Below are 24,593 nucleotides of genomic sequence, written 5' to 3'. Positions count from 1 at the left end.
ATTTCCTTGGGCGTTAAATTATTTCCAATATGACTTCAGTAAGGAAGACTGCAAAAGAACTCCAAGATGTAGGCAGGTTAAACGAACAGGCCGTCAGGTGAAACGTGCTATTTAATGTGGTTGAGATACATTTTACACAGAACAGGAATTGGTGAAAAGCTGCTGAAAGTTGAAACAGGTTTTATTGATATCAAGTATCATTGGTTGAATTATGAACAGTTATGCCATAATTCAATTTGCCCCATTTGCCCCAATGAATCCATGCCAACTCTGTGCAAGGAAAAATTAGTTGTTTCCTTTTTACTGCCAACCCCATCATACAATAGCCCAACAGATTCATTTTAGTTCCAAGTACTGTGGATTCTGGGTAATTGCGACACATTGGGGCCAGTACATTTTGGCCCAATTAAGTGACTGCCCCTATTATCCAAAGTTTCATCGAAATAGCTAAAAAAGTATAAAAACACAACTGTCTTCATTGGAACCAAATACAATACTGGTATTATCTTACGAGTCTCTAATTAGAGCTGTTTTAATAATGAGAAAAGAATAATGACTGCTTCCTCTTTTTAGTGAGTCATTAACATATTCATCAAGAGTTTCTGCTAAATCTCTTTAGGTCGGAAATTAATAGAATGTGGAAAGCTTTGCCAGAACAAGTTGAGGCAGAACTGTCCTCTCAAAAGAAATTTGAATAAATATCTGAGCAAGGGGCAGTTCCATACAGAAAGAAAAAAAATTGTGCACTTAGTTTGGAAGGCTGTAGCAAAGAGCAAGCACATACACAATTCTGTGGGTAAACATCTGGAGTTCGATTGTGGAAAGGTCATCACTCCAGCCATTGAATCACAAATGCTTTTGCAATATCCACAGGCTGGGAATTGGTCAGATTTATTTGTGAGAATTGCACTTTATTTCCTGCACAATGAAAGACTGCAGGATATTAAGAATACTAGGAAATTAACATTCGATTTGCAAAAGTAGTAATATATGCTTCATACAATTCAACTTCAGAAGGGCTTTATTTGTTGCAAAATAATTTGCAATGTCCTATGGCAATGAATAGTACATGATTTTCAGCTAGCACAGTTGATGCATTTCTGTTCATTAGATGGCAGCCTGCTTTGTGGATGTGTCCTACTTGCAGGTTTTTCCATAGATGAAGCAGTTCTGTCGCTCTTTAACTAACAATGAAATCACAGGTGGTAAGCGGTGCTGTTACTCAGGTTGGCAATCATTCATAATGGCGCTGCGTATCACACGTGCACTAGAATTTTTTTTTGAGTGCCCTGGAAAGATTCAGTATTTTAGCAATTTCAGTCATTTAGACTGAACAATATCAGTTCCTTAAAGCTGAAACTTTCGTTATGAACATCATCTTTAGAAACTAGCACTTGGATTTTTACTAAGGTGGAAATCTAACTAGGCACAAGCCAGTGCAATACCACTACCGAAATAAATTTTATGCAAAGATAATTTCTTCTACGTTTTGGCTCCCTCACCAATACCTACCCTCCTACCCATAGCTCAGTCTCCTACCCATGGCATTCTACGGAAAGTCAAAAATGCAACAACTGGCACTTTATTTTTTTTAAACACTTTTTCTATCCAAGGCCCAAATATGTACAACACTTGTTGCAAGTGAAACAGTGGTTTACTTGTGCTGCGTTCAACTCATTTATTAGTTGTTAACAAAGTGATCTGTTTTTCATTGAAGTGTATTACTGGATTCAGCATCTGAGTTGAATGGCTTCAGATAACAATCTTCCCCTTACATTTATTTTGTTCTGTTTACATCTCCTAGTACCACTGCTTCTTTGTCCTTAAATCTCATTTGTTTTCCAACCAGTCGTGGAGATCTCACCTCCCCTTTGTTCTTTCCTTCCCCTTTGATTTAAAGATAGTCAAACACTGGAGATTAGCTTTGTTTGCCACATTTACATTGAGACAACAAAACATAGAGTGAAACACTGTTGAAGGATGTGCTGGGGGCATTCCACAAGCCTCACCATGCTTCTAGCACCAACATAGGATGCCCACAATTTACTAACCTTAACCTGTACAGCTTTGGAATTTGAAAAGAAACCGGATGACCCGGAAGAAACACACACAATCATGGATAGAACATACAACCTCCTTATAGACAGTGGAAGGAATTGAACCTCCATTGTGATCACTGGCACTATAAAGTGTTAGTTACACTAGCCACTAAACTATTGTACTGCCTATGTCATCTTTCCTAGTTTGTTCCATCTCTTAATTTACCCAATCTTGATGAAAAGTCATTGACTTTGCTTCGTTCGCCAATAGATATTCCTTTGCAGACTGTGCATTTTCAGTTCCTGCTGTGTTAATTTATAACCTTCAGAACCCATCGTATTTTGCCTTTGTACTAATTTATGAAAAACTGGAGAATTGCTGGTTGACAATTTGGCCATCTGTTATAAGATTTAATCGGCAAGGATTTTTTTGGAGTGCCCAGACCAACATGGGTCCTCTGAGAGTGATATATCTGAGGATTGATTTGATTCATTCACTTTATCCAATTTGGAAAAAGGAGTATAGAATCTCAGGGGTAATGTTAACAAGATGGCTCCATTGGACAGGCCAGGTTATTCATATGACTGACACTCTATTCTCAGTTGTGTCAGGGAGAGTATATCCAAGCAGGCATAGGAAAATCTCATCGTTGTCCTTAAAACATTGAAAATATGCAGCATCCACATTCATTCCTGTGGTGTTCTGGAATTAGCTGTTCAAAGTGAAGAAGAAACATTTGGGATGGCACTGAAACCCTCAAATCCATGAAGCCCAGTGTAAATAACAGGAGTGCAACAGCTAACAATTTATCTGCATAAAGCACCTCTTGCTTCAACTGTGGCACAGTCTGCAGGATTGTGATGACATCATCAGCCACCTCAGAAACCAAAGAATTGGGGAAGTAAATCATTATTGATCCATTGGGACTCCCTAAGTGAAGGAAGAGTAGTTAAAACACTACACTGCTGCATTTTAGAATTAGCAGTAAAATTCCAATAATCCTGTATTTAATTGTTTGGAAATTCTGATGATTTGGTTGGTTTGGCATATGGCTCACTCACTTCTCCAGAATGCCAACCCAGAACTGGATTGTGAGTGATGTGCAAGCAGAGCTGGGGGGGTTTAAGGTTTTGCCGGGGTTAGTGTCAAGCCTCTGTTGTGTGACCAGAGCTACGGTACATGTTGGAACACTGACGGTCAATCTGAAACATTATCGCTAAATCTTGCAAGATGAATCTCACCGGATTCTAAGTCCCTCTTAAACATTTGCAATTCACTAAAAAATTATATTACTACCTGACACATTTAATAAACATAGAGCATAGAATAAAATAAAAGTGTAACATCCAATATTCTGGATCCAGTAGTCAGCATCATGAAAATCACAAGTTTTTCACAATATTTTTCGTGTTATTCTGTATTTTGTGGAATTATTGTCAGTACTTGGTATTTATTTTTAATAATCATGGCACATTATGGTCAGACATAAATGATTTGGAAAGAATCATGATTGAGTCATCCTTTGTGTGGGAGGTAACCAGAATTTTCCAATGCTCAACAAATGATTAAATTTTGATCTTTTTAGCACTATCAGTAAGGAGCAATAGGGAGTAAAGACTGCTTTTCCAGAATGTTGTGGCACTACAGGAGCCTCCGCTCCCACACCAGCAGGCACAGGAAGAGCTTCTTCCCTGAGGCTGTGACCCTGGAATCTCACATCACAGCGCTAAGCAGTATTGCACCCATACTGTACTGTCTTAAGTATTTTTATATTTGTGTGCTGTAGCACTTACTTTTTATTCGCTGTTATTTTGTAAGTAACACTATTCTTTGCATTTCTGGTTAGATGCTAACTGCATTTCGTTGGTTTTGTATTTGTACTCAGCACAATGACAATAAAGTTTAATCTAATCTAATTTAAAGCAAAAAGTTTGCGGTAAGGTGAGAAAGGTTTGCATTGGCAAGAGTTATTCGGAGCCTGAACCAGAGACCCTGCATTAATAGCTCAAAAACTAAAGATCTGAGTTTTACAGAATGTAATAAGAGCAACAATATTCTCAAAGCTTTTGATAATGCTGGATATTTATGCAATATTCAAAGTTAGCAATTGAGAGAGTGCAGCCTAGGAATCAATCTGAAGGCAGATTTGTTGTCTGAGGAGACATTAGGTAGAATATGCCTGTATTCTTTTGAGTTTGCAAGGTTATTTAATTGAAACTTGCAAAATTCCTATGGAGCTAGAAATATGAGATGCAGAGTTGATGTTTCCCCTGACTAGCGTATCCTTTTTAAAAAAAAGAGTACCACAATCTTAAAATGAAGGATAGGTCATTCAGGACAGAGATGGAAAGAAATGTCTTTGGTGATAAATGTATGAAAATCAACACCAAGAGAACTGGAATGTTAGTCAAGACGTATCTTAAAGACAGAATTGAATGGATTTTTAAATATTCTGGGAATTAGGGAATATTGGATTTATGCGGTAAAGTGGTATCAAGGTCAAATATTAGCCATAATGACAGAGCATGTCTGAGGAATTGAATGGCTGACTTTATTTCCATTTATTTCCATTTTTTTCACATTCACGATTGTTTACTCTGAGCACCAGTATTGCTTTAATTATTACTTTATTAAGTTCCTGTGAATTTCTAAGCCTAATCTTAATATATATGCTTATAAGGAAATAAATATCAAGAGATCTGACCCTAGATTTTTACCTTTACTGTGTTCATTTCCTTGAAAGTGAAAATCATTTCAGTTTATTCATAAAGGCTATGTAGTTACCATGTGCTGTTCAGAGTCTATTCATTTTTAATTCGTTTAATAAGATCCAAATCTGGTCAGGAAGATTTTGAAAGTGAAAAGAATCAAATTGGCTGTATATTACAGAAATGCAAATCTGCTTACAGCACCAAATAAAATAATGGGGATGAAAGGTACCCCGGAGATGTATTTCATATTCCTAAGTGAAAGCTCTTGGAGGGGCTACTGTAGTTAAAGTACTGCAGACTTGTGATGCAGGTAGCAGCAGTCATGATACATGAAGGAAATGCTACCTTAGAAGAAGCTTTGATGTTGAGAAAGTGATAGAGAATTAAGAGCTTTTACTTGTCAACAATACCAGCTGTATGCCTGCAGTGTGATAACAAGATTGCTACCCAAAACTTTAAAGGAAACTCATTCAGGTTAATTACTGGTATCTGAAATGTGACTTCCACCAAACTTCTGAAATTAATTACGAGCTCAGAGATATTTTTAAAGGCCTCCAGTGAACTGATTGGAAGAACTGAAGTAGACAAACAAAATGAATTTAAATTGATTTGACTTTTAAATGTTTTATTTAAAGTGTAACTGAATCCTTACATTTTGTAGGCTGCTGTGACCAGAATATTTTCTTATACTTCACACAGCAGAACAAACCTTTAGGGTGATAACAGACATCCCACCCTACAAAAACTCATTTCAAGGAGGTAGCACCATCAATTTGCGGGAGACTCCCGGAACTTGCGGGAGAGGTGGGATATCTACAATAGAGTAGCTCCTTAGCAGCTAGCCAGCTAGTTTAAATAATGTTAGATATGCTAATGAATGAATGATACCTGTTAAACTCACCTCAACATGTCTTTTACAGCCTTAACCCCCCATGGGCAATAGAAAAGTCACTGTTGCAAACAGTGCAACGAGCAACACAGTCATTATTTTTGACCCTTATTAGGCAGGAGTACACTGGGGTAGTCTGGGGTGACGTACATTTTATATTTTCTTTTCTTGGAACATTCTGCCATGGTGCGCGCGCGCTCTCTCTCGTGGTCGCTCTCGCGCTTGCTCTTTCTCACGCGCGCACTCTCACTCGTGTGGTTTCTCTCGTGCTCGCTCTCTATCTCTCTCTCTTGTGGTCGCTCTCGCTCTCGTGGTCTCTCTCGCGCTTGCAGTCTCTCTTGCTCTCAAAAAATTGGATTTCCGGGACATTCTATATAATTTGCGGGCATCAGGGAGCCACTATTAATATGCGGGAGACTCCCAGAACTCCCGGGAGAGGTGGGATGTCTGCAATAATGTGTTTAAAATGTTCACTGGGATATTTGTTTACACTTTTTCTTCAATGCTTTTGTCATTCAAAGATTGTCTGATGCCTGTTGAGAAGCATTCTTCGCTATTATGGTTGGAATCATACCCCGCACACCCTATAGACATGGGTTCACATTTGATCACAGATGTTAACTATGTTTACACATCCTCCATGTGACTGCATTAGGTTCACAGATCCTCCAGTTTTCTTCCACACCTCAAAGACATCCTGGAAAGTTATTTGGTTTTTGTAAATGGCCCCTAACATATGTGAGTGGCAGGAAAATTGGGAAGGGTGTTATTTATGAACAGGTAGGAGGGAATAAATTATGGGGAAAGAAGTGGGGGAAATCAATTGATAGGAGTGCTCTTAGAGCTGACATGGAGTTGATATCAAGCATTACTGTTGTCTTTCTACAAACCATGAGGTAATCATTAATCAATTGATTTTGAGTCTTCAAGTCATCCAAGAGTCCTTTTATGCATTAACCCTGAGATTGTGTCACTTTTAAGTGACAATATGTGTATATTATAATGTTTTTATAAGCAGTCAAATAGAGTAGAATCAAGAGCAAGCTTGAATTGTGGCGTTATTCAGGCACAGCATATATGCATCCCTAATGGAGCAAGGAGTAGTCTGGGGATTAACAAGATGTGTTAGTTGGGACACGAGGCATTCATTTTAATACTTCTCTGGCTTTGGAATCCAACAGTTATGGGCTCAAGGCATCAATTATTGTGCATTTTTGGTAATATGGTGAACTATTTAAGGGGCTGGATTTCCTTTTTTAAGAGACAATAATGCCAGATGTCAAAATAGAGTATTTTTTCCTGACACTCATTGGTTGGTTTGATCAATTGAACTTGCTTGCCTTCATTACCTACAGGGATCATGATCGAGGTCAAATATCATTTCCCAGATGCCAAATAAACACACACGTTAATAAGATTCATGAAGTTCAAAACATATCTTGCACTAACAAGAGAAAATCTGCAGATGCTGGAAATCCAAGCAACACACACAAGATGCTGGAGCAACTCAGTAGGCCAGGCAGCACCTATGGAAAAAGTACAGTCGATGATTTGGGCCAAGACCCTTCGGCAGGACCACTTGCACTGTTCAGACACCATATTTTTACATCCTATAAAGTAATATTGAAGAGCCCAAGAACAGATTGTGTATATTTTTGTAGTTCAAATGCATTGTTTGTCTGTACATATAGCTATGTAATTATATAGCATCTTTCATTCTTCTAGGACAGACAATTTCATCTCACAGTGAATGGTTTTTTTTATTGAACTGGCATCAATGTTCTTTTATCAGCCAAATACAATAGCTAGTTTATGAACGTTAAGGTTGTTCTGCCCCCAAGTGAGTCAGGTAGCCAGTTGATTTGTTTACTGGTGCTGTTTTAGCAAGAGCGCTGGGCAGAAAAAAAGTTGAAAAACTGTTATTTATTTATATTTTTATAATGGGTAAGATTGTAAAGCCGCCAGCAAACAGATGTATTAAGAGTAAAAGGATCAGAGTGGTCGGCTGTGTGCAGAACCAAAAGAAACGGGGGAGATCTTAAATAGGGCTTTTGTGTCTGTATTTACCAAGGAAACTGGCATGAAGTCTATGGAATTAAGGGAAACAAGTAGTGAGATCATAGAAACTGTACAGATTGAAAAGGAGGAGGTGCTTGCTATCTTGAGGCAAATTAAAGTGGATAAATCCCCAGGACCTGACAGGGTATTCCCTCGGACCTTGAAGGAGACTAGTGTAGAAATTGCAGGGGCCCTGGCAGATATATTTAAAATGTCGGTGTCTACGGGTGAGGTGCTGGAGGATTGGAGAGTGGCTCATGTTGTTCCATTGTTTAAAAAAGGATCGATAAGTAATCCGGGAAATTATAGGCTGCTAAGTTTGACATCGGTAGTGGGTAAGTTATTGGCGGGAGTACTAAGAGACAGAATCTACAAGCATTTGGATAGACAGGGACTTATTAGGGAGAGTCAACATGGCTTTGTGCGCGGTAGGTCATGTTTGACCAATCTATTGGAGTTTTTCGAGGAGGTTACCAGGAAGGTGGATGAAGGGAAGGCAGTGGATGTTGTCTACATGGACTTCAGTAAGGCCTTTGACAAGGTCCCGCATGGGAGGTTAGTTAGGAAAATTCAGTTGCTAGGTATACATGGAGTGGTGGTAAGTTGGATTAGACATTGGCTCAATGGAAGAAGCCAAAGAGTGGTAGTAGAGAATTTCTTCTCAGAGTGGAGGCCTGTGACTAGTAGTGTGCCACAGGGATCAGTGCTGGGTCCATTGTTATTCGTCATCTATATCAATGATCTGGATGATAATGTAGTAAATTGGATCAGCAAATTTGCTGATGATGCAAAGATTGGAGGTGTAGTGGACAGTGAGGAAGGTTTTCAAAGCTTGCAAGAGGGACTTGGACCAGCTGGAAAAATGGGCTGAAAAATGGCAAATGGAGTTTAATACAGACAAGTGTGAGGTATTGCACTTTGGAGGGACAAACCAAGGTAGAACATACAGGGTAAATGGTAAGGCACTGAGGAGTGCAGTAGAACAGAGGGATCTGGGAATACAGATACAAAATTCCCTAAAAGTGGCGTCACAGTTAGATAGGGTCGTAAAGAAAGCTTTTGGTACATTGGCCTTTATTAATCAAAGTATTGAGTATAAGAGCTGGAATGTTATGATGAGGTTGTATAAGGCATTGGTGAGGCCGAATCTGGAGTATTGTGTTTAGTTTTGGTCACCATATGACAGGATGGTTAATAATAAGGTTGAAAGAGTGCAGAGAAGGTTTATGAGGATGTCGCCAGGACTTGAGAAACTGAGTTACAGAGAAAGGTTGAAAAGGTTAGGACTTTATTCCCTGGAGCGTAGAAGAATGAGGGGAGATTTGATAGAGGTATATAAAATTATGATGGGTATAGATAGAGTGAATGCAAGCAGGCTTTTTCCACTGAGGCAAGGGGAGAAAAAAAACAGAGGACATGGGTTAAGGGTGAGGGAGGAAAAGTTTAAAGGGAACATTGGGGGGGCTTCATCACACAGAGAGTGCTGGGAGTATGGAATGAGCTGCCAGACAAGGTGGTAAATGCGGGTTCTTTTTAAACACTTAAGAATAAATTGGACAGATACATGGATGGGAGGTGTATGGAGGGATATGGTCTGTGTGCAGGTCAGTGGGACTAGGCAGAAAATAGTTTGGCACAACCAAGAAGGGCCAAAAGGCCTGTTTCTGTGCTGTAGTTTTTCTATGGTTTCAAACATTACCTAAGACTACAAAATGATTGTCCAATGTTTGACATAATCTCCAGAATATTTCAAACCTTGTCCTTTCTGGAAATAGTTTCCTATCCATTAAAGGCATTTAAACACCCTTGTTATTTTTTGTAGACAACTTTATTTGGATAGAATTGTGATACTATGCCTAATATGAAAGGAGAAAAGTCATGAAAAAACTTTGTCTCTGTTTACTTTAGCATCAAATTTACAGTCACTGTAATAAACCAGCTATTAGGGTATGTAGTTATGTGAAGATGATACTTACATCCATGACTGAGGTTTAAAGCAGCCTAACTCTGCCTTTATTTCTTTTGCAGTATGGTCTTGTGGCTGGTGAGGACTGCTTGTATTCAGATTTTCCAGAAATTGACCTCTCCCAGCTGGATGTGACTGACCTTGATTCAGTAAACTGCCTTAGTGAACTCCATTGGGACAATGACCAAACAGAAATAAGTTCCAGCCAGTATAGTACAGATGATTCTGAGCTTTTTGAAGTAAGTATGCATTTGAATTTTCCTGCCAAGTTATGCTAAGCAACCTTATAGTGAAAATAAACCCTCGTGGCTGTGAAACCAAAGGACCGAAGTATTTTGCTATGACAGTCATATTGATGTGCAGGTTGGTTAACTCGTGACCTTCTACAGGTGCGCAGTGGAAAGCTTCCTAACATGCTGTGTGGTGTAGAAGCTGCACTGCAGTGGAAACGAGAGCTCCACAACGGACAGTTAAAACTGCGCAACGCGTCAGTGGCAGCTGCCTACCCACCCTCAAGGAAATATATACAGAAAGGTGCCAGGATAAAGGCCAATGGTGTCATGGAGGATCACACCCACCCAGCTCATGCACTGTTTGCTCACTCCCATTAGGGAAGAAGTTGCGCAGTATCCATACCAGGACCATCAGACTCAAAAACCGTTCCAAGCTGTCGGGCAGATCAACACCACCACATCACACACCCCCACACCCCACAACAGCTACCCACCACCTCCTCTACTTTATCATTTCCTGTCAGAGTCACCTTATGTACAGATACTCCTGCACGTAGTGTCCCTTTCTGTACATACCATCAGTCTGTTATGGTGTTTCTTTTAATGCTGCATCAGATCCTGAGTAACAATCATTTAATTTTCTTTTACACTTGTGAACACGAAGAATGACAATAAACAATCTTGAATCTTGAATAAATTGCTACTTGGTTTAGGTTAATGGGAAACAGAATTAAAGATAAATTGATGGGCATTTGTAAGAGAAAATAAGTTGCAGGGGTGCAGGGGAAGATCAACAATGGGTTACTAAAGTGTGAATATAAAATTTTGCATTCCATGTATTAAATAAGGGAAAAGGAAAAGTTCAATAATTGTGTAGTCGTCAGACCCAGAACTCAGTACTAGACAAAGGTCAAGGTAACAATATAAATAAAATTAATTTTGTTAATAATTAAAGTCAAAACAGAATCATAGTTGATTATTCTTGCTCAATTAATCTTTATTCTCATCCTGATTTACTTATTTACCCAGTTATCAGTCACCAAGCCCTGTCCTCATTGTAGCAAAGAAATTTGAAGAACATTCAGAATAGGTTCTGAAACAATTTTAAGCTAAAGAGTCTTACTATAGTAGAACTGGAGTGTTGGTGTAACCATTTGGAATGGGTTCTAAAAAGAAGATGCTCATTATTCAGCAACCTTTTATTTTTCCCTTTCCCTGCATATCGTGTTTCCCCTCTCACCATCCCAAACCCATGACCTCTGTCACCTGCAAGGACACCGGAAGCATGGGAACACCACTACTTCCCAAGGCACCCTCTGGTTCTCACGGAAAATTCATCGCTGTTTCTTCATCATTACGAGATCTTAAAAAACTCTTGCCCAACAGAGGGTTAGAGACTCTGCCAGCCCCATCACAGGCACAATCAGAATCAGGTTTAATATCACTGGCATATGTCAGGCAGGTTGTTGTTTTGTGGCAGCAGTACATTGCAATACATAAGAATAAAAACTATAAATTACAATTTTAAAAATATATATATAATTAATAAATTAATTAATACAAATAAATTAAATAAACAGTCCAAAAAGAGAGGGAGCAAATATTGAGGAAGTGTTCATAGGTTCATTTTCCATTCAGAAATTCTGATGGCAGAGGGCAAGAGCTATTCCTGAAATGTTGAGTGTGTGTCTTGAGGCTCCTGTACCACTTCCTTGATGGTAGCAATGGAAAAAAAGGCATGTTCTGGGTAATAAGGGTCCTTAATGATGTATGCCATCTTTTTGAGACATCACCTCTCAGTGTTCTGGATGCTAGGAAGGCTAGTCCCCATGATGGAGCTGGCTGAGTTTACAACTTACGGCCACTTTTTCTGATCCTGTGCTGGGGACCTTCCATACTAGACAGTGAAGTAACCAATTCGAATACTCTCCACAGTACAGCAGTAGAAATTTGTGAGTGTCTTTGGTAACCAGTCCATCACAGGTAAACCCCTCCCCACCAGTGAGCAGATCTGCACAAAGCATTGTTGCAGGAAAACAGCATTCATCATGAAGGACCCTTCCCAAGACCCATTGGCATGCTCACTTCTCACAGCTGACATCAGGAGGAAGGTACAGGAGCCTCAGGACTCTCACCACCAGGTTCAGGGACAGTTATTACCCCTCAACCATCAGGCTCCTGAACAAAAGGGGATAACTTCACTCAACTTCTTTGCCCCATGACTGGAAGTTTTTTTAGCAGCAGAGACTGGAAATCTAGTCAAGATTGATGGGAAGATGGAAGCTGGTAAATACAGAGTGATCATGGATCAAATCTTACAACTCTACCGGAAAGCTTAAACTGGTGAGGAAGTTTGTCTTTTGGCAGGACAACAACTCAAAGCACACTCCCAGAGCAACCATGGAGTGGCTTCAGTGAAGAAAATTGATGACCTTGAGTATTCCATTCAGAGTCCTGACCTTAACCTGATTGGACATCTCTGTCACGACCTCAAGATTGCTGTAACTGCTGCTCCCCAACTAACCTGGCACAGCTTGAGAAATTTTGCAAGGAGAAATGGGCAAATCTTGCTGTATCACATTGTGCTAAACTAATAGAGACTTATCCAAAAAGACTACTGGCTGTAATAGTTGTGAGTGGTGGTTCAACTAAGTACTGAGCAAAATGGAGTGAATACTTTCAAACTTATGACATTTCAGGATTTGAATTTTTAGTGTTCATGTTTTACAATTTTCCTTGTTTTGGGTCTCTACTGTGAAAAGAGGAGCATATGCTTCACAAATAAAAATTCTCAGTTAAATTGACCTAAATCCATGGTTGTAATACCCATTTATGTGAATGAAGGGTTGGGGTCTGAATACTTATCATCTTGAGGATAGGTGGATATAAACTTTGAGGTTTATCTTATCCTCTGTACCACTTGGTATCTCTCATTTGATTTGCATTTCCTTGTGCTTAAGCCAAATGAATCACCTCTCACTTCAGGGAATTGCATTTTCTTTGCCAGTGTTCCTGCCCAGCTGGGCAGACTGTCTAATATCTTGTGCAAGCAAAGGCTTTCCTCCTCCATGCCAACCGCACAGTCAGGTTTTATTCCTGTCTCCTACGTAAGTTCAGATCATGAACATAAAGAAACCAAGAGACTGACTGCTGAGCCTTGTGAAACACTGCTGGTAAGAGGCCTCAAATCAAATAAACACTTGTTAACCATTGGTCCTTAGTTCCTGCCACAGAGCGGTTTCAGATCCAATTTGGCATGCTCTCTTGATTCATGTGGACCTTCAGTTTTTTGCACAGGCTGTCATGCAGTTCTTTAAATGCAGATAGATGACAGTAAGCACACTATACACACTGACACTCCTTGTTACCACCTTAAGTTAGTTGGTTAAACATGATCCTACCTTACAAATTTCACCAATTAAGTGAACTTCAAAAAAAAACAGCTGTTTTGAAAATCTGAAATAGGACAGAAAATGCTGGAAACACTCAGCAGGCTTGAGTCTTTTTGTGGGAAGAAGAATGAAGCTGTTGATTCAGGTCCAAGATCTTTCCTCAGAACAGGGTGTTGAGCCTCATTTGTAACACAATTAGGCAATAGATCAATAGGTCAGAGTGAGAGGGGATGAAGAATTAAACAGAAAGCCCTGCAGACTGAACACTGAGGTTGTGCAAAGCGATCACCCAACCTGCCATTGGCTTCATTGGAACCAAGGGAGGATGCATTGCCTCACCAGGAAAATATTTAATTTTCTTCTTTTTAACTGCTGCACATTATAACCCCTCCCTTTTGAAAAAGCAGCCTCAAGGTGTACATAACCTTATCCATGTCCTCTGCTTCCTCACATAGGATACCATTTTGGTCTTTTATAAGCACTATCTATATACATATGGATTTTCTTTGATTTTACTTCCAGGTGTCCTCACTTTACTTTCTTATCAAGGCTTTCTGAAGGATTGAACTCAGCATATCTGATGCCGGTTTCTCTTTTTGTTTCTGCCTTCTCTTCCTTTTGCACTTTATCAACCAAGGGATTTCAGCTCAGCAGACTCACCCTGTTGTCGGACAATGGTTAATCTGAATTCCATGAATCGTCTCCTTCATTAGCTCCATTGCTTTGAGATTGATTTATTTTCAGGTCCTGAGTTCCAATAAAGTTCCAGTAAAACTGGCCTCATCCAAATTTAGAAGTGTTACTGTTAATTTACATTTGTCCTTTTCTTCACTATTCTAAATCTAGCAAGATGTTGAGCATGGCTCTATATAAAACCTAAATCCAGTAGGATATCAGAATTACATAATGTCGTCATTCACATCTGGGAAGAGGGGAATATTCCAGATGACCTCAGAGGTGCCATAGTCTTCAAGAAAGGAGATGAGACAACTCCTATCTGCCACAGCGGAATTCATCGCTAGGGTGTTCCACAACTGGTTCCATACAAAGGCTGCACAGCTTCTTTTGTAATGTGAATTATTTCCAGCTAGAGGGACTGTGGGTGGAGAAAAAAGTATAGGAATCCTTACCAGACACAATACTTGGGCTTTTTAAATCTCACCAAAACCTTTGACTTCAATCAGTTGGGAGGTACTATAGAACATCCTCCTTAAATTTGATTGCACATGGAAGTTCATCTCCATCTTGCCATTGCTCCATGCCTGTCATGATAGCAACCAATGGCTCTATAGAACAGATAATCCAATCTTCAGAAATAACCGGAAGCTGTTCAACTTGTAGTGAAAGGTTCGTTTATTATCAAAGTATACAACTCTGAAATTCTTCTCCAGATAGCCACGAAACCAAGAAAGAAAAAACTGGCAGCACAATCATCATCATCAACCACAAAATCTTTTGTCCTGTCACAAAAAAACTTAACAAAAATGGAACAGGCATAACAACCCTCAATTCCCCCTCCCCTGCACACACACAAAAAAAGAGATCTCAAGAGCCACCTCTTGGTGAAGGCAATTATTGATGATGAAGTTGAGAACTGCCTTCATAACACAAGCACAACCTCTGTTCATTTGAGGAAAAGGATATTTGATGATCATGACCTCAAATTTGGCATAAAAGCCACAATCTATTGACCAGCATTGATCACCATGGTTCTAAATGATTCTGAGATCTGGATTACCAAGAAGCTGGAAAAATACTACCACTGTTGTCTCCACAAATGCTCCAACTAAACAAACTGATGTCAGTGTTCTTTCCTCAGCAAATATCACCAGTTTTGTGAGCGTATAGTTACAAAAAAAAAATCAGCTAAATAAGACAGGCCATGTTGCGGACATCCAGACTTCCAATTCTTCCTAATTCTTTTCTGAATTATTCTCTGTCATGGGAAGAGATCTGCAGATAGGCAAAGTAACAAATCGAAAGGTGCAGTCAAAGTCACCATGGAGAAATGTATTATTTTTTGTTTCCTGTGATTCTGTGGCCAATGACCACTCAAAGTGGAATAAGATCATTCAAATGATCATAAGATCATTCAAAGTGGTACTAAGAACTTCAGTTTGAACCATCGTGAGCATATAGAAACTGTATAAACAGAGGAAACACGCAGTCTGTCAAACTGCCCACTCCGTCACCACCCGTCCAGTGTTTGGAAGAGTCCATGGGTCCCACATTTGCTGTCTAGCCACAAAATGAGTGGGACATTTCCTCAATCTCCAAAGGCTACAAGGAAACATCACTTTGCTTTTATGAAGTTATCTTCTCCAGAAGGACTGCAGTAGTTCAAGTAGGCAGCTCACCATCTGAAGAGCGATAATTATTATCATGTTAGTGACATACACATCCCATGAGTGAATTAAAGTAAAACTGCTCACACAATGCTTCCCAATTCCTGATGACATTTTTGTCTCATTGCATCTAACTCTTCAGACATGTCGTAGTAAACCATCCTGACACTTAACGGACAGGATTTTCAGCAACAAGTTTTCAGTGTCTCCCACTTAATTGAAATTCTCTCTGCAATGTGGATGGTGTACTCACCACCAGAAGAATGTTCAGAGGAGTTGGCATATTGGCATGACAGACAGCACAAGGCACGGCCTATCTTCCATTACTGTTAATTGTCAAGCAACTGGCCAAACGTGTTCAATGAAGTGTGTAAAAGATCAAGAACAGCCTGAAAATATGATGCCAACCTGCTGACGCTTCATGCATCTTAATTAGCAGAAGTAGCATGTTGCCAAAATGAATATAGATGCATTAAATCGCATGCATCTATATTCATTAAATTTTATGCATGATTTGTGCAAAATTTCATTGCATAACCAGTAGATCTAAACAAGGCTGTACAATCCTGCTATACAGAGCTGTGAATTATTTGTTTTGAGCTGCTCCTTGTTCACTAATCCTGTTCCCATTCCAATGAGACCCCTTCCCATCACAAAACTGGACTGGGTACATTACAGTTTTGAAACACCTTAACTTCTGCTGTCATTTTTCTGGCACCATTCAGATACATGAAGATGTCAATAATGTGTGTGTGTGTGGCATTCATTTAAATGCTAATCTTGCAGAAATTGGATCCAAATGTTGCAATCTACCAACTTCATTTTTTATTCGTTGTAGCAAGGAACAGACCCTACTGTAAATTAAGATGCATTGAGCAAGTTAAAATGTCCTGATTGATAGATTAACAATTTGGATACAGCCATTTCTGTGTGTTTCAATCACAGATGTGACTAATAATGCTTACATCATCTCTGTTTTATGCAACTCAATACAACCGACATAATAAAGATGATTTCATAATACTGGGAAGTTGGATGATCCAAGGCCCTGTACCAGCATAGAGTCATAGAATTATACAACACAGAAATGGGCCTTTTGGCCCACCTTGTCTATGTTAGTCCTTTTGCCCATTTAAGCTAATCCCATATTCAAAGGATTCAAAGTATACTTAATATCAAAGTACGTATGCAGTATACAACCCTGAGAGTCATCTTCCCTTTCAATATTTTTATTAGTTTCTGCATAAAAGAATACAGAGTACAAGAAAGTATATATAACAGTTTAAAAAAAACAACTCAATTACATTATATCTATTCATAATAACAATCTCATTACCCTGTATTCATGTAGGTTAGTCAAAGTTATATTGAAATATACTATATTATTACAAAAAAAATCTAACCCTTACCAAGACCGAAGCTGTTTATTAAGGAGAAAAAGAGGTAAAATACCTTCTCATATAATAAAAATTAATAATAGCCAACATCTATAATTAAACAATGAATTGAGGGTTTCAGAACCGGTCCTCACAATGTTTGAAAGTCTTGATGAGATTCATAAATTGAACAATGAATCTTCTCTAAATCTAAGCATGACATAACATCGCATAACCATTGAGCATGAGTAGGAGGAGAAACATTTTTCCATTTAAACAAAAGAGCCCTCCTAGCTATAAGAGAGCTAAAGGCCAAAATATGTAAATCTGATGTCTTCAACTTGTTATCTTGTCCAGCAACAATACCGAATAGGGCTGCCAGAGGATTAGGCTTAAAATTGACTTTGAAAAGTAAAGGAAAAGTTTGAAAAACTTCCTTCCAATATTTTTCAAGACATGGACAAGTCCAAAACATATGAATTAATGAAGCTTTTCCATTATTGTGTATGTCACAGTAGGGAGATATATCCGATTAAAAACGAGATGGCTTATCTTTAGTCATACGGACTCTATGTACCACCTTAAATTGTGTGAGGGAATGGCGAGCACATAGCGATGATGTATTAACTAGTTTAAAAATTTCATTCCAAGTTTCCTCAGATATTGATGTCTGTAAGTCTTGTTCCCAGAGATTCTTAATTTTGTCTAAAGGAACATTCCTCGTCTCCAGTAACATACCATAAATATTAGATATTGAACCATTATGAAAAGGTGTCAAATTAAAAATTACGTCTAGTAAGTTCTTATCTGAGCTTATAGGAAATGTGCATAATTGAGATCTTAGAAAGTCTCTGATTTGTAGATATCTGAAAAAGTGAGTTTTGGGTAAGCTATATTTAGCTGACAATTGTTCAAGTGAAAAAAAAGATTTCCTCCAACAAACAGATCCCAAAAACATGTAATACCCAACCTGTCCCATTTTTAAAAAATTAAATCAGTCATGGGGGGTTTAAAAAAATAACTAGAATAAATGGGACTAGAAAGGGAAAATCTCAATAAACCAAAATGTTTTCTAAATTGTATCCAGATCCTCAGAGTATGTTTAACTATTAAATTATCTGTTAGTTTACTTACAAATAAAGGAAGTGAAGATTCAAGAAGAGAAATAATAGAAAATTTATTAACAGAATTAGCTTCTAAAGAAACCCAAAACAGACAGTCGACACGATTAATATAATATATTCAAAATGTCAGATATCGTATATTAACTGCCCAGCAATAAAACCTAAAATTAGGTAAGGCTAAAACTCCAGACTTCTTAGGTTTTTTAGAGTCATCTACCCCACAGACAGCCATGAAACAAAGAAAACCATGAAACCTGTTCAAATAAAATCATCAACCTCCCCATGTGCAAAAAAACAAATCTCACAAACAGCAGTAAAAAAAAACGAGCGAAGACACAGACTATAAAGCACAAAATCAAAATGCAGATTTAACTTCAGCCCAGTGTTTGTTATCTGCAGGCCACCCCAATTCAAAAATGGCCCAAAAAATAGCACCCACAAAAAAGGAGCAACCAGAAACTAGAACACATCATAAGCATGATTTTAAAGTCCGCAATCCTCAAACCGCATCGATTAAACCTTGCTCCGGCACCATCCACAGACAGCATCAAGGGAGGGAGAGAGAGAGATCACTCATCAAAGGACCTTCCTTCAGGAGCAGCAAGCGTCAGGGGGAGAGAGAGACCATCACACGCTGACAACCTCCTTGGGCAGCAGCCTGCGAGACACTGATAGATGGTACTGAATGCTCGCTCGACCTCCGCACTTGCCCCGATTTCAGTCTTCCTCGGCGCTTCAGTCGGCGAGCGATGGAGTCGATCATGGGCTCGTGCCCCGTCTCCAAGATTCATGGCCTCCAGGCCGTATACTTTGTTGCAGGCACGTGGAACCCTCTCGGAGACAACAAAGCACCAGATTGCCTGAAAACACCCTGCCAGAATGTTTTATAATAGGCTCTAACAGTAGCAGAACCACATCTGAAATAAAAAGAAGATTTAAAAGAAGTGAATCGAGTGCCATGTGACCTGTCTTGAGGATGCCGCCTTTGGTAGTATTGTTCGCTGGTACCATCTTCTTCCAAACACACCCACTCTTTCAAAGCCTTGTCCATTCAGGTGTCTATATAACTGTCTCTTAAATATATTTGGCAATATCAGCATGCTGATATTGCCAAATATATTATATGCATGGTTTCTGAAAAAGATTGATGCTGAATTAGTGGATTGGCACTATGTTCTATAATCCTGCTGCGCGAGGTTATGATAGATTTCTTTTGACCTACCCCATATGCACAAGTGTAATGTGTATTGCAGTGAGATTCACTCCCACCACAAATTTGGGCCAAGCACTTAAATATATTGCACCCATTTTATTTCCAATTCCCATTCCCATTCTGATATGTCCATCCGTGGCCTCCACCGCTGATATGATGAGACCACGTTTAGGTTGGAGGAACAGCACCTTATATTCTGTTTCGGTAGCCTCCAACCTGATGGCATGAACATCGATTTCTCGAACCTCCAGTAGTGTCCCCCAACCACCCCCCTCCCCTTCTTCATTTCCCTTGCCCGCCCGTCGCCTCCCTCTGGTGCTCCTTCCCCCTTTTTCTTTCTTTCATGGCCTTCTGTCACTTTCACCAATCAACTTCCCAGCTCTTTACTTCATTCCTCCAGGTTTCACCCATCACCTGCTGGTTCTCTCTTCCCTCCCCCTCCCCTCCCCGCCCCCACCTTTTAAATCTACTCCTCAGCTTTTTGTCTCCAGTCCTGCCAAAGGGTTTCGGTTCGAAACGTCAACTGTATACTTTTCCATAGATGCTGCCTGGCCTGCTGAATTCCTCCAACATTTTATATGTCTTCCTCGGATTTCCAGCATCTGCAGGTTTTCTCTTGTTTGTGATTTAAATATATTTTGATTGTGCCTGACTCCAACAATCATCTCTGGTGGCATGTTCCAAATATCAATCAATCTCTATGTACAGTATATTAAAAAAATCCTCTCAAAACCCTGTAAAATATCTTCCTCTTGCTTTCAACCTACGCCATTTTGCTTTGCATACTACTATCATGGGAAAAAAGATTCTAATTATCTACTATACCTATCTGTGAGATCACTCCTCAAACTCCATTACTGCATTGAAAACAAACTAAGCCTTTACAATGTCTCCCCATTACTAATAACATCCCATCCAGGCAATACCTTGATTACTCTCCTCTGCGACTTCTCCAGCACCATCACATCCTTCCTGAATCGTGGCGGTCAGAACTGTGTGCAATTTGGACCAAACAATCCAAAGTGTTTAACTCAAACACGCAAAGTCTAACTAGCGTTTTGTAAAATGTTAAAAGAAATAGTGATAGCACAAATCGGGATATCAAGAAGCTTAGAGATCCTTTCTCTTTCATATGGCGAATAAGTGATGCTGTGGTGAATCCTGTATATGTCACATATTGTGGCTGTGCATCAGATGAAGGTGTTAGTGAATGAAATGCTATTCAGCAGGTTGTTTTCCTATGAATGATGTGACTCTTCATTAATATTGTTGCTACTGATCTCATGCAGACTAGTGTCACACACTAAACTTAGAACTTTATAGCAAAATAAAGTCCTGATCTTTATCTAGTGTCCATGGCATTTATGGAGCGTTTTCTAGTCCATGGCAAATGCTCATCAGTCAAGTCTGCTACTTTCAGGCCTTTCAGCAGGTGTTCACTTGCATATATTTGAAATGAAGCCATGAAACTTCAGTGATTCGGTGTTAACTTTGAAGTGGTTTGAAGCTGAATTCTCTTGCTACCACGCCTCACTCAGACCAGGTCCACTTGTATCCCACTGTGCTCACAACTTACTGGATCTGCCAGTGAAGCAGATCGGATCCTGGTTTGGTGAGAGAGGATTGATTGAAGTACTCAAGGCTGATGCAGGACACTTGAAGGTTATGTGGAGCAGTTGGGAATGTGGAGTAGAGGTCAAGCATCACCTTATTAACTGGACATTCAAAGCCTATTCCTTCTTACTTTGCATCCAGTTGAACTGACTGATTCTGCATGACTTCTTGGCTTGTCAGCTTTGATACCAGTCTTTCAGAGCTCATATAGACAGCAGAGACCTAAGTTGGAGCTTGCAAGCTCTCAAATCCAGAAATATGGATTTGATTCCTACCTCAGGTCCTATCTACTTGGAGTTTACAGACTCACTTCTTGACCATACATTCTTACTTTGGATGTTCTCCCTAGCTTCCAGATCCCAAAGAGATGATGGGAGGCTAATCAGTGAGCATAGATTAGTATTGTTTAAAGATAAAAGGACCAGACAGGAGTTTATCGGTATACGAGAAAGAATACACTGCAGAAATACAGAGAAATAAGGACATGGGGCATGGACAGAACAAAAGGAGCCATTCAGTGGGCTGAATGGCTCCTTTTGTTCTGGTATCAGACTTCTCAGGTTCATTTATATTCGTGTACTGCTTACAAATCTTGATTCGGTGCTTAAGTTATGGTTATGTGGACTTCCCATTTTAACTCTTGTGGGTTTTTTTGTGATTTAATACTACCAAATGGCTTACATGCATCCCACTTTACGGGAGAGCTACATGTGGGCAAGAATGAACTGAATTTCCCTCCTTGAAGGTGTTTGAACCAGGTGAAATTTTGCCTTCATAATGACTTAAAAACACTACTCTTCTTTGTTAAGATTATATTTTTCTTAAGTGTAATCCTCAAACAGAAAAATGAAGGGTGACTTCATTGAAACTTATCAAATAGTGAAAGGCCTTGATAGAGCGGATGTGGTGAGGATGTTTCCTATGGAAGGAGAGTCGAAGACCAGAGGACACATCCCCACAATGGCAGGGCGTCCTTTTAGAGCAGAGATGAGGAAGAATTTCTATAGCCAGAGTGATGAATCTGTGGAATCCTTTGACACAGGCAGCTGTGGAGACCAAGTCTTTATGTATATTTAAGACAAAGGTTGATAGATTCTTGATTGGTCAGGGCTTGAAGCGGTATGGGGAGAAGCCAGGAGGTTGAGGCTGAGAAGAAAGTTAGAATAGACATGATGAAATAGCAGAGCAGACTCAATGGGCCAAATGGCCTAATTCTGCTCCTATGTCTTTTGGTTTTTTTCAAGTTGCTTTTAATCTAATTTCCCTGGATTATTTGTCTAGAACTCTGGATTATTTTCCAGAAGCGTAACTATCATGCTGCCATGTACTTTTTTTTAATTAGTCAAGAACTTCTGTAGCCATACAAGCAATTTACTGTTTTGACACAAGAAGAGTAGCAGCAAAGCAGTAGTCTCAATCAGTGTAAATCTATGACAAGTAATTGCTGTATTTTCAGGAGCATGCTTTCAATTTCAAGCAGCTTCTCTTGAGTTTTATTTCCTGTCAGGAACCACAAGAGCAAAGATTTGGTGGGCAGTTGTTGTATTATTGTCAACCTGCATTAATATTTTTAAAAGACTGTATATGTGCCCTTCTCCCACCAAGCAACAGATTGGAATGTTTGTAGAAAATTACATTCCTCAGAATTCAAATCCCAAGAATGTTCATTGTGCCAGAAATTCATCAACCTGTTTTAGTTGGCTTATAGAAGAGGGAATAAAACATAAGATTTTATATTCTCAGAACTGGGGAATCAAGATCTTTGAAAATATGTACAGTATAATCCTATTATCTACTTTTATATCGTAGACTATAGAAGAAGAAAACGAGGCCTTGCTGGCTGCTCTCACTGAGACATTGGACGACATCCAAGTAGATGATGTGAGCCTGTCAGCATTCAAGGAACTCACAGATGGAGTTGTGACTGATTTGTTGGAAACTGCCTCTTTACTAACACCAGATGGCAGTCCCCCCACCACAAAGGCTGATGAACCATCTCTAGTAAGAATCCTTGCTACTGTTTAAAAGGAATTGGATGAGCCTCTGGTTACCCGCTGCATGGGTATAATGTAGGCAAAATAAGGTCTGAATTTTTTTAATTTTCAGGTTTAAAAATAGCAAGATAAGCTAGTTTCTTTTTTTTTTGTTTCTTGTAAAGTTGCATGTAACGTTAATCACATCTGATATTAAATAGATGGCTGAAATTAAAAGTGCATGGTTAGAGTGAGATAAAAATGTGTGCCTTTCATTTAAAAATGTTACAAGCAATGGCAGCATTTTTTTCAAATAATCTTTCAGCTAATATGTTTCTATTGTCTCCCTCATAACCATCTGTGTTTTGTCATAAACAACTAATCTGAACTCAGATACTCAGTTCCCTTTTACTCCTCACTATACTCCAACTACCTTTCACCTGTTGTTTCTCTTTAGCAATCACACAAGGTTGTAAAAACTCTCAACAACTGTACCTAACATATTCAACTAATTGTGTATCACCAAAACAGTCTTGGCAGCCTATTGCAATTTGGTGTGAGACCATTTTCATAGCAGTTAGGTTATCCTTCCTTCCCCTTCTCCTACATAATATCTCAATATCCATTTCTATGCCAGAAGAAGAGCATTGTATATTCCATCAATTATTTTCAGGTTTGGAAAATTGAAAATAATGTTCACGTGGTATAGTTAATTATTTGAATGGTGTGATTTTTTAAAATTATTTGCCATTAAAGTAGCTAAGATCTTGCATCAATGATTCATCTACATTCTCTTTGTATTTAATCACATTTAGCGTTTGTCTCATTCATAATGAGAAAAATTTGACTATTCATTTACTTTTTTTCCAATATGAACTTCTGTGCCAATTTTTTTTACATCAGAAATAACCTGTGGATGGTTCTTAAGAAAAAAGTTATTCTGACAAATTAATCAAAATCTGAAGTAACTAGTCTTTGCAAAATAAAAATAACTGCATTGGATTCTTAACAAAGCAAGTTGAATTATATGATTCAGATAATACTATTAACAATTATGCCAACAGTTTGCATTCTGTCATCTGAAACATAAAATCAGATTAGTTTTTATAATACTTCCTGGTGTCTGTTATTATTTATCATATATACTGTTTCAGTTTTATTCTGTTTTTGATCAGGTTTTGTATCAGGAGCAGCTGTCAGTACAGACGCCAACTGTCAGTGTGTTTCATGTCTTTGATGTGCTTTGACGTTGATACGAGAGGATTACTGCGGGTTTTTTAAGACATGCTCTGCAGTCAGTCTCTGCATAGTATATATTATAAATATCTGACACCAAGAAGGTCTGAAGCATTATGCACACTTTTTAAAAGATTTATGCTTAAGTGGAGTAATATTTTGGCATGTATTTTTTGATAGTTAAAGAAACTGCTTCTGGCTCCACAAAATGCGCAGTTAAACTATGAACGGCAAAAAGAGAGCAACAAAGCACGCCATGCATCCAGTAACCAAAAGTCAAAATCACATCGTTCTTCTTTCAAGGTATTCTCATCATGAACATTGCACATAGCATAATTACTTATAAATATGACCAACAGTTGTTTGTCTTTTCACGAGTTACAAAAACAATTATTCACTTAAAATTATTGTCAAGGCAAATGG

General features: G+C 38.9%; 1 protein-coding gene across 2 annotated transcripts in view; it reads left to right on the top strand.

Annotated features, from left to right (window-relative positions):
• Positions 1-24,593, top strand: part of LOC140200431 (peroxisome proliferator-activated receptor gamma coactivator 1-alpha-like) — a 171,866-nt gene that overhangs the window by 121,180 nt on the left and 26,093 nt on the right. For both annotated transcript variants that reach the window (XM_072263741.1, XM_072263742.1), the window contains exons 2-4: positions 9,727-9,903; positions 22,771-22,962; positions 24,351-24,473. In XM_072263741.1, coding sequence (XP_072119842.1) covers positions 9,727-9,903; positions 22,771-22,962; positions 24,351-24,473 — 492 coding nt within the window. The remainder of the gene's footprint in view (positions 1-9,726; positions 9,904-22,770; positions 22,963-24,350; positions 24,474-24,593) is intronic.

Source organism: Mobula birostris, chromosome 7 (assembly GCF_030028105.1).
Source record: "Mobula birostris isolate sMobBir1 chromosome 7, sMobBir1.hap1, whole genome shotgun sequence".
NCBI classification, from domain to species: Eukaryota; Metazoa; Chordata; class Chondrichthyes; order Myliobatiformes; family Myliobatidae; genus Mobula; species Mobula birostris.
The sequence above is the reverse complement of the archived record's forward strand: the minus strand, read 5'-3'. Positions and strand labels throughout refer to the sequence as shown.